Source organism: Gopherus flavomarginatus, chromosome 9 (genome assembly GCF_025201925.1).
Source record: "Gopherus flavomarginatus isolate rGopFla2 chromosome 9, rGopFla2.mat.asm, whole genome shotgun sequence".
In the NCBI taxonomy this organism is placed as follows: domain Eukaryota; kingdom Metazoa; phylum Chordata; order Testudines; family Testudinidae; genus Gopherus; species Gopherus flavomarginatus.
The window spans coordinates 14,879,613-14,893,945 of record NC_066625.1 but is presented as its reverse complement, the minus strand read 5'-3'; the positions used below and the strand labels follow the sequence as shown (position 1 = coordinate 14,893,945).

General features: G+C 39.7%; 1 protein-coding gene across 9 annotated transcripts in view; it reads left to right on the top strand.

The window, feature by feature from the left end:
• Positions 1–14,333, top strand: part of TRRAP (transformation/transcription domain associated protein) — a 170,009-nt gene that overhangs the window by 141,332 nt on the left and 14,344 nt on the right. For all 9 annotated transcript variants that reach the window (XM_050966696.1, XM_050966695.1, XM_050966694.1 and 6 more), the window contains 4 exons: positions 3,294–3,519; positions 6,145–6,362; positions 11,191–11,375; positions 13,805–14,008. In XM_050966696.1, the coding sequence (XP_050822653.1) occupies positions 3,294–3,519; positions 6,145–6,362; positions 11,191–11,375; positions 13,805–14,008 (833 nt within the window). The remainder of the gene's footprint in view (positions 1–3,293; positions 3,520–6,144; positions 6,363–11,190; positions 11,376–13,804; positions 14,009–14,333) is intronic.

Sequence of the window (14,333 nt, the reverse complement as noted above, 5' to 3'; positions counted from 1 at the left end):
GGGGTCTCATCCCATGTTCACCACTGTGGTACCTGAGCACCTACCAATGGTTTGCAATAGCCATTTTGGTCCCACGATATGAGAGAGACAAGATAGTAGGTACCAGATGTTAGTAGAAGGCACAAGCTTTTGAGGTACACAGAACTCTTCTTCAGTTCTGGGGAAAGAAAAAGACTGAGGTAAATACAAGATGGGACAGATTGTTGAGCATAAAACAGAGGTGTTAATAGACCGCTCTTCCTTGAATGGTCCCTATGTGCTAACTACTTATGCTAAACAATCTCCACCTTGTATTTAGCTGTGATGCTCGGAGTACTTTTCCCAGGCCAGAAGATCTCTGTGTGACTCATAATTTTGTCTCTATCACCAACAGAAGTTGGTCCAATAAAAGATACTACCTCACCCAGCTTGTGTATCTTAATATCCTGGGATTGACATGGCTACAATTACAATTACACAGGCCAGATAAGGAGGGATCGCTTTGTGAAAGTTGTTTGCACGTGGGTGATAGTGTTTTTGTCTTTTATCGTTTGTGTGTGTATGAGTTCATTAAAGAGTGTGTAATATTTGTCTGGTTTCACCCACATACTTGTTGGGCCAGTGGATGAAGTACATTCACCACATGTTATGATAAGCATATGTAGGATCCATGGATCTTGAGAGATGTGTTTGTGTGATATTGATCATACGAACAGTGGAAATACGTCTGCAGGTTTTGCATCTGTTGTCCTGGCAGGTCTAGTGCCCCTTTTGCTTGATGTATTCTGGTCTCTGGGGAGGTTGTTTCTGATGATGTGGTTAGGTGGTTATTTGAAGGTTGGTTGTGGCACACCAGATTTACCTGCTACTCTTAATTGCATATTTTTCAAACCCCTTATGCATAACAACAGACCCTCAATTGCCCACTTCATTTCTAGTGCCTGCTTATAACGTGTTATCCCTTATGCTTAACAATCTGTTCTGACTGGTATTTAGCTCAGACAAGGTTGATGAGGCAATAACTTTTACTGGACCAGAAACAAGCTTTTGAGCTTTTTTGTATTTAGCTCTGACATTCTGATTTCCTTCCCCAGACCTGAAGAAGAGCTTTGTTTAGCACAAAAGCTTGTACCTTCCACCAACAGAAGTTGGTCCAATAGAAAATGTTACCTCATCTACTTTGTGTCTCACCTACTAGTAATGCATCTGGCACTTGGCTCTGTCTTTCTTCCTCTCTGCAGGGGGAAAATTCTGTGTGGATTTATTTTTAATTTTTAAAATATATTTTTATTTAAGCTGTGCTGTGTGCTCTTATTAGTGAGAGCAAGGTCAAGATGAGTGTTTTGCACTTAGAACAGGAAGTGCTGGGATTTATGGTGGTTCTTAAATCCTGCAGGATTTTGTTCTACAGTCTCAGATCAACCCTCGAGAAAGCACTGTCTCCTGCACACTTTACCCTTGTGGTAGATGCTTCCAGTTGTTGATCCCGGTTCTCATCCTTGAGTTGTAGGCAACTGTTCAGCTGTCCTGGCCCAGATTATTAAGTATCTTGAAGATAAAGATGGAGATCTTGAATTTGACATAATATTCTATGGAGTGCTACTATATATAGCAAGCAGAGGACAAGTTTGATATTCTAGCGGTAACCTGAGTTGTTAAGAAGAGCTGCTTTGTTCTGTACTAACTGAAGTTTCCTGAGCATTGATTGTGCCCAGGTAGACTGTATTGTGGTAATCCAGTCGGGACATAACAAAGGCAAGGTCACCACTTAGGATGGAACACTTATCTAGCCAGCTATAGATAGCAGAATGCATTGTTCCCATCAGTGAGAATCCAAAACCATTCCTAAATTGCACTCATTTGATTAATTATGGGTTATGTATCTTCAGCTGGAGGAGACAGCACGTAGCTGCAAATTCTCTTTAAACTGGAGTAATCTCTCTGTTGCTTGGATTCAGCTTCAACCAGCTATTCATCCTTGAGCTGATCTTGGACAAGCACTGGGCTGTTTTGGAAACGCTGGAGTTGTGAAGGATGAACAGAGCTGTTTGTTTGCATGTTGTTGGCATTTCTGTTCAGGATGTCTTGTCCATTCTCCTAGTTGTTTCATACAAATATTGAACACTGAAAAGAGTAAAAAGAAATGTGGTTTTCTATTCTGAGCTGTAAGAAATAAAAATAATTGTTTTGACTAGCAGACAGCAATTTTACTACTTTGTTTTGGAATTACTTCTGACTTTCAAGATTACTCCCCAGCTGGTGCTCTTTCATCTCATTTGAAAAAAAAAAAGATATGTATACTCAGATACAGAATAAAATAGAGCGAAGATCTCTTTTGTCCTATCTAATACCACTTAATTTCATTTTAAGTCAAAAGGAAGCTCACATTACTAGATTGGAAAATAAGCTGCAGCTCTTCTTCCTCTATCTATGTGGTTTGATCTAATCCAGCCTAATCCATACCACATGCATTCCATGATATCTGCATTGGTGAACTATATAAAGCCAAATAAAGACTGTTAATCAGTAACAGTGTTCAGAGTTTTCACAGTATTATTTCTAATGTCCTCATGACCATGAAGCAGTAAGATATTAGGAGAATCTATATAGGCAAAAGAGCTGGAAAACAAATGGATTTGTCTAGAGCTTTGTGCAGGAGAAGGAAGCAACCTAGCCTGGTGGATTAAGTCATCTAGTGTACAGTTTATTCCATATTGGTTGTAATTATCAGATTCCAAAATCAAACTTCATACAGACATGAAATACCCAACAGAACCTGTGCAACTAAATGTAGCATACCTGTATGCATGATGGAATTATGTGTGTGTTTGTACTGCTGTAGCACTTAAATCCCTAGCCCAGTTGTACTATGCATTCTACTCAGATGTAACAAAGATGGTTGGATCCCTTTTACAAGTAGTTTCATCTCCCATTCTGTCTCCTCAAAATTAATCTGAACATACTAGCTTTTTTCTTTTTGTGTTTGGTATTCATCATTTGCTTTTAGTAACCACTCACATGTTTTATACACTTTCTTGCTTGGTACGGTAATGTTCTTTGTGTTCAAAATGCTAATTGTAATAGTTACTTTTCCAGTGTATGTAAATAACCATTTTTAACATTTTCCTCCATGTTACCACTGTAGATCTATTTTAATGCATAATGGTGTGCTGTACGTGGTGCACCTAAAAATGTTTTGCTTGAGGGCACAGAGATGAAAGAACGATTTTTAAAATGCCAACTTCAAATATCTGATAGTTAAATATAATGTACAGCATTCAGAATGATACATTTTTTTAAAAAATTTCTTTTAGACTTTGACTTCAGTGTACCAGGCTCCATGAAACTTCACAATCTTATTTCTAAACTGAAGAAGTGGATCAAAATCCTAGAGGCAAAAACTAAGCAGCTTCCAAAGTTCTTCCTCATAGAGGAAAAGTGTCGTTTTCTAAGTAATTTCTCAGCTCAAACAGCAGAAGTGGAGATTCCTGGAGAGTTCCTTATGCCAAAGCCAACACATTATTACATCAAAATTGCAAGGTAAACTACCATTGGGTAAAAGATAGATGTAACTGAAAAAATAAAGGTTTAAAAAAAAAAATCCCCTTCCCCCACTTCTTGTGATGCAGTATCAATCCCAGTTACAGAAATGACTTTATTTGTCTGTAAAAGCAGCAAAGAATCCTGTGGCACCTTATAGACTAACAGACGTTTTGGAGCATGAGCTTTCGTGGGTGAATACCCACTTCCTCAGATGCATGTAGTGGAAATTTCCAGGGGCAGGTATATATATGCTAGCAAGGAAGCTAGAGATATCGAGGTCAGTTCAATCAGGGAGGATGAGGCCCTGTTCTAGCAGTTGAGGTGTGAAAACCAAGAGAGGAGAAACTGGTTCTGTAGTTGGCAAGCCATTCATACTCTTTGTTCAATCCTGAGCTGATGGTGTCAAATTTGCAGATGAACAGGAACTCAGCAGTTTCTCTTTGAAGTCTGGTCCTGAAGTTTTTTTGCTGCAGGATGGCCACCTTAAGGTCTGCTATAGTGTGGCCAGGGAGGTTGAAGTGCTCTCCTACAGGTTTTTGTATATTGCCATTCCTAATGTCTGATTTGTGTCCATTTATCCTTTTCCGTAGAGACTGTCCAGTTTGGCCGATGTACATAGCAGAGGGGCATTGCTGGCATATGATGGCGTATATTACATTGGTGGATGTGCAGGTGAATGAACCAGTGATGGTGTGGCTGATCTGGTTAGGTCCTGTGATGGTGTCGCTGGTGTAGATATGTGGGCAGAGTTGGCATCAAGGTTTGTTGCATGGATTGGTTCCTGAGCTAGAGTTATTATGGTGCGGTGTGCAGTTACTGGTGAGAATATGTTTCAGGTTGGCAGGCTGTCTGTGGGCAAGGACTGGCCTGCCACCCAAGGCCTGTGAAAGTGGGGGATCATTGTCCAGGATGGGTTGTAGATCCTTGATGATGCGTTGGAGGGGTTTTAGCTGGGGGCTGTATGTGATGGCCAGTGGAGTCCTGTTGGTTTCTCTCTTGGGTTTGTCTTGCAGTAGGAGGCTTCTGGGTACACGTCTGGCTCTGTTGATCTGTTTCCTTATTTCCTTGTGCTGGTATTGTAGTTTTGAGAATGCTTGGTGGAGATTTTGTAGGTGTTGGTCTCTGTCTGAGGGGTTAGAGCAGATGCGGTTGTACCTCAGTGCTTGGCTGTAGACAATGGATTGTGTGATGTGTCCGGGATGGAAGCTGGAGGCATGAAGGTAGGCATAGCGGTCGGTAGGTTTTCGATATAAGGTGGTGTTAATGTGACCATCACTTATTTGCACCGTGGTGTCAAGAAAGTGGACCTCCTGTGTAGATTGGTCCAGGCTGAGGTTGATGGTGGGGTGGAAGCTGTTGAAATCGTGGTGGAATTTTTCCAGAGTCTCCTTCCCATGGGTCCAGATGATGAAGATGTCATCAATGTAGCACAGGTAGAGAAGGGGCGTGAGTGGACGAGAGCTGAGGAAGCGTTGTTCCAGGTCGGCCATAAAGATATTGGCATATTGTGGGGCCATGCGGGTGCCCACAGCAGTGCCACTGATCTGGAGATATATATTGTCATCAAATTTGAAATAGTTGTGTGTAAGTATAAAGGCACAGAGTTCAGCAGCCAGTTGTACTGTGGCATCTTCAGGGATAGTGTTCCTGACAGCTTGTATTCCATCTATGTGTGGGATGTTTGTGTAGAGAGCCTCTACATCCATGGTGGCTAGGATGGTGTTTTCTGGGAGGTGACCAATGCATTGTAGTTTCCTCAGGAAATCAGTGGTGTCACGGAGATAGCTGGGAGTGCTGGTGACATAGGGTCTGAGTAGAGATTTCCAGGGGCAGCATATATATACTTGCCCCTGGAAATTTCCACTACATGCATCTGAGGAAGTGGGTATTCACCCACGAAAGCTCATGCTCCAAAATGTCTGTTAGTCTATAAGGTGCCACAGGATTCTTTGCTGCTTTTACAGATCCAGACTAACACGGCTACGCCTCTGATACTTTATTTGTCTGTCTCTGTATTGAAATGACTTAATGAAATATCTAATGGAATGTTTCATTCTTATGTCTTAACATAATACAGTTCTAATTTTAGATTCATGTGGTAGTTTTACAGGTCTTAGTGGGAAATTAGGGAGGAGGAGAATATTTTAAGGTCATTGTAATCTGCTTTACATCAGTGTAAATCCAGAGTTTTTCTGCTAACTACTAGAGTCAGTAGAGGTATTCTGGTTTTTCATCAGTATTGTGGTTATCAGAATCTGGCCAAGAAAATAGCTTGAATTAAAAGCTCCATTCTTAAATATAGAAAAGACAAAGATGAAAGCTTTCTTCATAACCATGTTTTGGGTTTTTTTAACAGAATGCAAATCTTTGCTGAGCTGTGTTAGAAATTTAGCTTATTATAGGGTTGCATCTCATTTTAAAGAAGTCATAGTTGAGTGTTGGTTTTGCTCAGGAGCTAACAAGGTGTCTCTTTGTACCTCTAAATACGGCATTTCTATATCTATATAGAAATAGAAATAGATATAGATTTTTTTTTTAAGCCTTGCTTTCATCTCCGAGAACAGAAATAAAGCTTTAGACTTTGAAAGCTCAGGTGCTTTTATCTGTTCCTTTTCTTGATAGATTTATGCCCAGAGTGGAGATAGTACAGAAGCACAACACTGCAGCCAGAAGACTCTATATCCGAGGCCATAATGGAAAGATTTACCCATACCTAGTAATGAATGATGCTTGCCTGACTGAGTCTCGCAGAGAAGAACGAGTATTACAGCTCCTTCGGCTTTTGAACCCCTGCTTAGAGAAAAGAAAAGAAACCACAAAGAGGCATTTATTTTTCACAGGTACAGTAGGAGCAGGTTTTAGATAATTCTTTGTGTCTATGAAAATCATATTCCTTCAAGTGACTTAAGAAGATCTGATTATTTAAACTAAAATTTTAAATGTGCGACATCAAATCAAATGTAAATCCTGCCGCTATCCTGGTAATCACAGAGGCTTCCCTGGCACTGTAACTCCACTGTATGAGGGGAAAGGGGAATGTACAGAATTTCAGGACATTTTTAGAAGAGGTTACAAATACTGCGTGGAGAAAAGTCATCTGTGAATGATTGGCCAGACCTCTGCACTGTGTCCCAAAGGATCCACTGCTGTGGCAATATGCAGACCCACTAGATGACGTTTACTAGACAGTTTTATTTTAAATTAGTGAGGTGTGAATACCAGGCTACCTCCACCCACTTCCAGATAATCCAAAAGTAATGGGAAGGTGTTAAGCATCTGGAAGACAACCGCTCATGTAAAACTTTGAATTTGGTATAATTTCCAAATTCTGCTTATGAGGCCATTACTCATTAATTCTTAGGTTTAAAATAAAAGGTTTCATCAGCTCTGCATAACATTATTTACTGCTAAACAGTTGCTAAATAATGTGAGTTCTGTAATTCAGCTATTTTTAATATAAGCCTCTTTTTTTGTGCATATTTTTATGTATTATTTTGGTCTTGAAAGAGTTAACTTGGAGGCTGTCTCCATGCTCACACTACAACCTGGCAATGTTTGGGCACAATAGTGAACAAAACAGTAGCTGTCTTGCCTCTGTTTCCTCAGTTTGACTTCTCCCTCACTGTAATTTTTTATATTAATTGCAAAAATCTTCATTCATGCAATATCTTTGTGCATGTAATATTAAAGTTCAGAGATAAGGTGGGTGAGGATAATATCTTTTATTGGACAACAACTACAACAACACTGCATATAGTAAGGCTGAAAGTTAAGCATTTAAGACAGGAACTGAGAGTTAAGGTGGAAGCTACAGTGTATGTGCATTTTGATTATTTTGTGTCATGATGATGTTGTGAAACACTCCTTATTGAGAGTATTTGACTCTTCACAGTACACTTGGTCTGCATGTGACTTGAACACTAATGCAAATATAATGTCTTTGATCAAATAAATTGTTGGCAAGTTCCAGCTGCCAGCCAACTAATACATTATATATTAATATAAATACCCATCATCTTGGAAGATTGTGAGGCACTTGCCAGTTCTGTATACACAGCAGTTCTGTATACAACACCGCTGTAATGCAATCAGAGGTGGAGGGCAGAAACCAACTGTCACACTATTGAGGGTAAGGGAAATTTTTAGTCAAGGACAGTGGGGCAGTCTCTCGATGTTTCAGCATGGGCCATGGAGTCTTTTGAGCCAGATTTTTGTACCAATCTCTTTTTGCACCTACAGTTGCTGTTAATTGCATATGTACCTTGATACAGATGCAGTCATGAACTTGGATAACTAAGGGTATGTCTACACCACGAAATTAGGTTGAATTTATAGAAGTCATTTTTTTTAGGAAGCAATTTTATACAGTGTGTGTCTCCACTAAGTGCATTAAGTTGGTGGAGTGCATCCACAATACTGAGGCTAGCGTCGACTTTCGGAGCGTTGCACTGTGGGTAGCTATCCCACAGTTCCCGCAGTCTCCGCCACCCATTGGAATTCTGGGTTGAGCTCCCACCACCTGATGGGGCAAAAACATCTTATCTCACATGTCCCTCCTGTCATTTTGTGCTTTTCTGGACTCTGATGTTGTTTGCCTTCACGCATTCTGCTGGACTCTTTCAGTGCGGGAGGACTCCATGAGCTCAGAGAACATTTCATCGCAAGTGCATTTTTTTCACCACTTTATCTGCGCTATCCTCTGGGACGGCGATTATAGTGCTAGCATTGAAACATTTGCAGCTGTGGGAGGAAAAAAAAGGGAGAGTTGGGTTGACCATTTAAAATGGGACGGCCATTTAAAAGGAGGGGCTAAGGTCTTCGGGTTAACATGAAGCACAAACCCAACTAACCCCCCCTCACACCGAATTCTCTGGGATGATCGCTTCACTCCTCTCCCCACTGCGTGGCTAACAGTGGGGATGATTTCTTTTCAGCCACAGGCACATAGCCCAGCAGGAACGACCACTTCTTAATGTCCCCTTAATAAAATTCTCCGATTTCAACCAGGTGACCATGAATGATATCACTTTCCTGAGGATAACACAGAGCCATAAAGAACGGATGTTGCTTGACTGCATTCCGTAGCTTTACTGGCTGTGAATACATCCCAAGTCTTCAGGGCAGATTAATTATTAAACATGCTTGCTTTTAAGCCATGCATTATATTTACAAAGATACACTCACCAAAGGGGCCTTCTACACCTTCAAGGTCTGGGAGCCCGGGTTGGGAAGGTAATGTCTCCAGGGTGATAAACAATTCCTGGCTGTTCGGGAGAACGGTCTCTCCGCTTACCTGTTGTGCGCTATCTTCAACCTCCTCCTTCTTCTCATCTTCCTTGTCCCCAAAATCCTCATCCCTGTTGCGTGAGACTCCCTTGCAGGAGTCCACGTACAGGGGTGGGGTAGTTGTAGGGGCACCTTCTAGAATGGCATGCAGCTCATGATAGAAGCGGCATGTCTGGGGGTCTGACCCGGAGCGGCCATTTGCCTTTTTGGTAGGCTTGCCTGAGCTCCTTAAGTTTCACACGGCACTGCTACGGGTCCCTGTTATAGCCTCGGTCCTTCATGCCTTTGGAGTTTTTTTCAAATATTTTGGCATTTCGTCTTTTGGAACGGAGTTCTGATAGCACGGATTCATCTCCCTATACAGCGATCAGATCCAGTACCTCCTGTTTGGTCCATGCTGGAGCTCTTTTGCGATTCTGAGACTCCATCATGGTCACCTGTGCTGATCAGCTTGCCACCCTGGCCAAACAGGAAATAAAATTCAGAAGTACGCGGGGCTTGTCCTGTCTACCTGGCCAGTGCATCTGAGTTGAGAGTGCTGTACAGAGCGGTCAAAATGGAGCACTCTGGGATAACTCCTGGAGGCCAATACTGTTGAATTGCATCCATACTACCCCCAAATTTGACCCGGCGATGTCGATTTCAGCGCTTATCTCCTTGTCAGGTGGATGAGTGCAGGGTTAAATCAATCTAACTCTGCTAAATTCGACCTAAACTCGTAGTGTAGACCAGGCTAAGTGACATAAATTACAACTGCAAATAATTACAAGTGCAGAAAAGACCTAGCTTCAAAAATGTGACCCTTTATGTCCACACAGAGAAAAATCCCACTCAAAATTCCCATCCAAAGGAATTGTCATCAAAAAGGCAAACTCTATATATATATGTATAGATCACTGTATGGACATATGTAGGAAGTATGCCTTCTCCAAATCATTGATATAACTTATCACAGAACAGGCAGATTAACTTGTGCAGTGTCTTAATTTCTTAGGGGGATTATTTAGTTAATATATGTGGGAAGACAACTATATGTCATGCTCAGTACTAATGACAATTAAAAAGACAGAATAAATCCTTTGAAAGATATACTTAATGGATACAGAAGCTGACACTTAAATGTAGCATATATAACAACATAAATGCAGTGGTGTAGTGGATTTGCAAAGGACCTAATTTTAAACTACAATCTCTTAAAAAAAAAAATTTTCAGTACATCCTCCTGTTGTGTTATTACACATTTTGTCAGAGCCTACAAGTGAAGAAGGCGAAGTTTCTCCCCCCAAGGATTAAATGGAAGGAAAACAGGAGAGTCAGCTCATTAATGACAATTCTGCACATAACACAAATTATATTGGGGGGTGGGTTTCTTCAAGTTAGTGAAGAAACCGCATCGAACTGTTGAAATAAGGATTTGGAGGCAAGGGGGGAAAACTCGTTGTTACAAGTAAGCTGAGATCAATTATTTCAACGCTTCCATTGCCATCAATGAAACAATCTACTTGGTGACCAAAAGATCAAGATTGCCAAACAAATTAAATATCATCCATGTAAAACTAGCTACAGAAGATCTCTAGTCTTTCTTTCTTAAAATAAGTGCAGAATGCAAATAGCAGACATGAGTGTTGTGTGTGTTTACAAAAAAACTAGATAGGCTCAGTTCTACAAAGTATCCAACTGGACTTTAGGATTTCAAAAGGACCTGTCTCTAGGCTCCTAAATCACTTAGGTGCTTTTGAAAATGTTAACTGTGTATCTCTTCAGCTAAGTATAAATAATCTTATCATGTGAAGGTCTGTTCACAGATTTTTGCAATGTTCTTTCTTTCCAGTCATGGGTTCACCTCAGCGTTCTATTTTTTTCATTATTATTATTATTATTCTTCGTTTTTTGTTCGTTAGAGTTTTTTTTTATATATATATAATATTGGAGCGAGACCAGAGTGATTTAATCGGATACTGAAAACATGTGCCCGCAGTAGATAGATTAGTATCTGAAACAAAAATTCTCCTCTTTTCTGCAGATGAGAGACAGAATGAACTGTGAATCCTCAGATTTTTACTAAGATGGTATAGCTATAGGGAATTCAACCATCCCTGTCAGTGTGATACAGAAATGTTTTTCCCACTCAGTAATTCCTTTGCATGATATGACATCAAGTGAAAAAGAAAATGTCTCTCTCTTTTATTAAGGTTTTTTTTTTAACCAAGTTCTTAAATGTGCTATGAGGAATAAAAATCTCCTCTTGACGTACTTCAGTTGATTATCACAGCAGCGTTTAAGGGCTGATATCTGCATGCTTATTCTCCCATTTCTTAGTGTTTTCATTATGTATTAACTATTTTCTTCCTGTCTTTTTCCTTTTCCAAAATGTATTTCTAGTCCCCCGTGTTGTAGCAGTCTCTCCACAGATGCGCCTGGTTGAAGACAATCCCTCTTCTCTCTCCCTGGTGGAGATCTATAAGCAACGCTGTGCCAAGAAAGGCATTGAGCATGACAACCCTATTTCTCGTTACTATGACAGATTGGCAACAGTCCAAGCACGAGGGACCCAAGCCAGCCATCAGGTATTGAATCTTCGTTTATTATTATTCAAACTCACTTCTTAGGGGCTTTGTGGCATTATACTTTGCTTTCCTTTTGCATGTTTGCTACAGACATTGCATATGTGTGTTGTTTTGTTTTTTACCTGATATCTCATTAGCCCCATTATCTCATCAGTATTCTGAAGAATCTCAGGAAATTTACATCCTCAAAAAAGCCTCACTACCTAGTCTACTTTATTAACTACATATGTGTAATTCTAACTACTGTAGATGAAAACAAGGTGTTTATATTATTTTCTAGTCCGATGTCTAATACTTCCGAAAGGTGTCAGTTTAGAGCATCAGAAGCAGAACTCCTGGCTCCACGAAAACAGATACAGTATTGGTAGATGTGGTGTAAGCTTCCCCATGCTGTTCTGCTGTGATATCAGAGTCTCTGAGTAAGGTTTATCTTTTTGCATGAGGGCGCAAACGTGTCATTCGTGAGGCCAGGTTTTGGAAAGTGGATGCCTCTTCACTAGAAGCTGAACTGAGACCATGGATTTATTTCACCAAAGTCAGATGCTAAGTGTAACCACTAATTTGAACCTAATTTATATTTGTGCCCTGCTGAGTACAGGGCTTCATATCCTATTGTAACTCCCAGGAGCCATCCAGTGCTGATTAAAACCTTTAATAACCTTATTTTATTTTTTATATAAATATGTATGTCTTGCACCATGCCAGTCCAGTTTCAGATTAGTTATGGAAATACACTATATGTTTATCTGCTGAATGTGTTGTTGCAAGAAAGTCTTTCAGCCTTTCTCTGTTACAGAATGATGTGTTACGTAACATCTGTTTCTGTTTTGAGGATGATTCCTTCAGGTTATCAAACTTCATCGTTAACAGTCATTTAATTAAAGCCAGTATGATGATTATTCTCTTTTGAATGTAATGGAACAGATTCCAACTTTCTTTCTTTTTCTAATTAATTAGGCTAGTATATGCTAGAGTAATTAAATATGGTAGTAGTTTGCAGATGTTTACATCCAGGAGAGAACTCTACTGCACAGTGTGAAATTACAGAAATAGTTGCAAGCCTTTCTTTAGTTTTGCTATTGAGCGGGCACCCAGATTGTGCTAAGCACTGTACATACATACATCTCTGCTCCAAAGATCTTGTATTCTGTGATTTTTCGCCCAGTTCCACTTACTTGGGGAAATGCCCTTCATTTCCTCCTACAAACACCTAACCAAAAAGATCAACCAGTTTTTGTAGGTCTGTGCCTGTATATATCCCAGGTGTAATTTCATAGCTTTTTCCTTGTAGCCCTCTGTGTGGAATGCTATTCTGCAAAAAATCTGTCCCCTTCATATCCTTCATGTCTTGGTCTGCAGTAGCCCACAAACCACTGGTAGCTAATAACGACTAATGAGCTGAGATATTGCGGTTGATCTGTTCAAAGCTAGTCTATGACAAATATGCTCATACCAATGTTATCCTGTCCATCCTCCTTCCTTGGTGATTTGTTAGTCTCAGCAACCTGTTAACCTTCGTCTTAAGTCAAGGGCCTAATTTAAAACCCATTGAAGTCAATGGGAGTCTTTCCATTGATTTCAGAGAATTTAGGATAAAGCTTCAAGAGTAAAGTTTTTGGGTCAGAGACTGTTTGATCACATCTGTACAATGCCTTGTATGATGGGGCCCCACCTGGCTCCAGAGCCTCTGGAAATAACTAATACAAGTAACAAATAATATAAATATCAGGCCCTGAAGGGAGGATTTGAGTTTACTGTAAAGTGCTTCTTCAGCTTGGAGTGAAACTGTCCATCCCAGTTAGTTTTCTTAGTGTTTCTTTCCACTCTGTGAAAGCGGCAATCTGGGTATTTCCTGATTGCGGGGTATGAGATATTTGGTAGGAGAGAATTGATGCTAGTTATATTAATGAAGAGACAGCAAGAAAATTTGCTGATGAAGAGTTAAGTACTTCTCTCTCAGTCTGTTTTATGCAAGTGCAGCAGGATGGTGTATTGAATGTCTCTAGGATCACTCCTGATTTTTCTTGAGATGTTAAGTAGGAGCTATAGTAACCGTTTGGTCTTTTGGCTTATGTTAGATCTGTAAGCACCTTTCTCGTGTCCTTATGGTAATAATTAATCTGACATTCTCAAGGCAAAGAAACATCTCTCAACATAACTTTGAAATGACCTTGAAACCATTCAGGATATATACTTTCAAAATCTCTCATCATATGTCTGTAAGAGTTAGAAAAAAATACTGAAATGAATGCATCTGTTTTAGAATCATGATTTAGAATCCACCTTAAATGGAACAGTTGAGGAAGAATAGGGTGGTAGTTTCGTAAAGTTAGCACTATTATTTCATTAGTATTTTTTTAAATTGACCAATCAATAGATAATAGTGGTTTAAAAATCATTTATCTTAACTAAATTTGCTTTGCTTTTAGGTTCTTCGGGATATACTTAAAGAAGTACAGAGTAACATGGTGCCACGCAGTATGCTTAAGGAATGGGCTTTACATACATTCCCAAATGCCACAGATTACTGGACGTTTCGAAAGATGTTCACAATTCAGTTGGCATTAATTGGCTTTGCAGAATTTGTCTTTCATTTAAATAGACTCAACCCTGAAATGTTACAGATTGCCCAGGTATATTGCATTCATTGAAGATGCACATTTTATCTTCTTTGATAAACTGAAATTTTGTAATTTACTTTTGAAATGAGTATATATTTACTATACACTACGCTGATTTGATTTTTTTTCATGTGTTTATGCACCCTGTGTGTAATCAACAGAGCATTTCAGTAGGCCTCTCTTTTCACTACATGATTATACAAAATAAATGCAATAATAAAAAATGACGTCAGTGGGCGCACACATTACTCTCTACATTCTCAGCTTTTGGAAAGACAACTCCTGTTCATCAAAAAGATCTAAAAAAAAATCATAAAAAATTTTCAAATGTTCATGT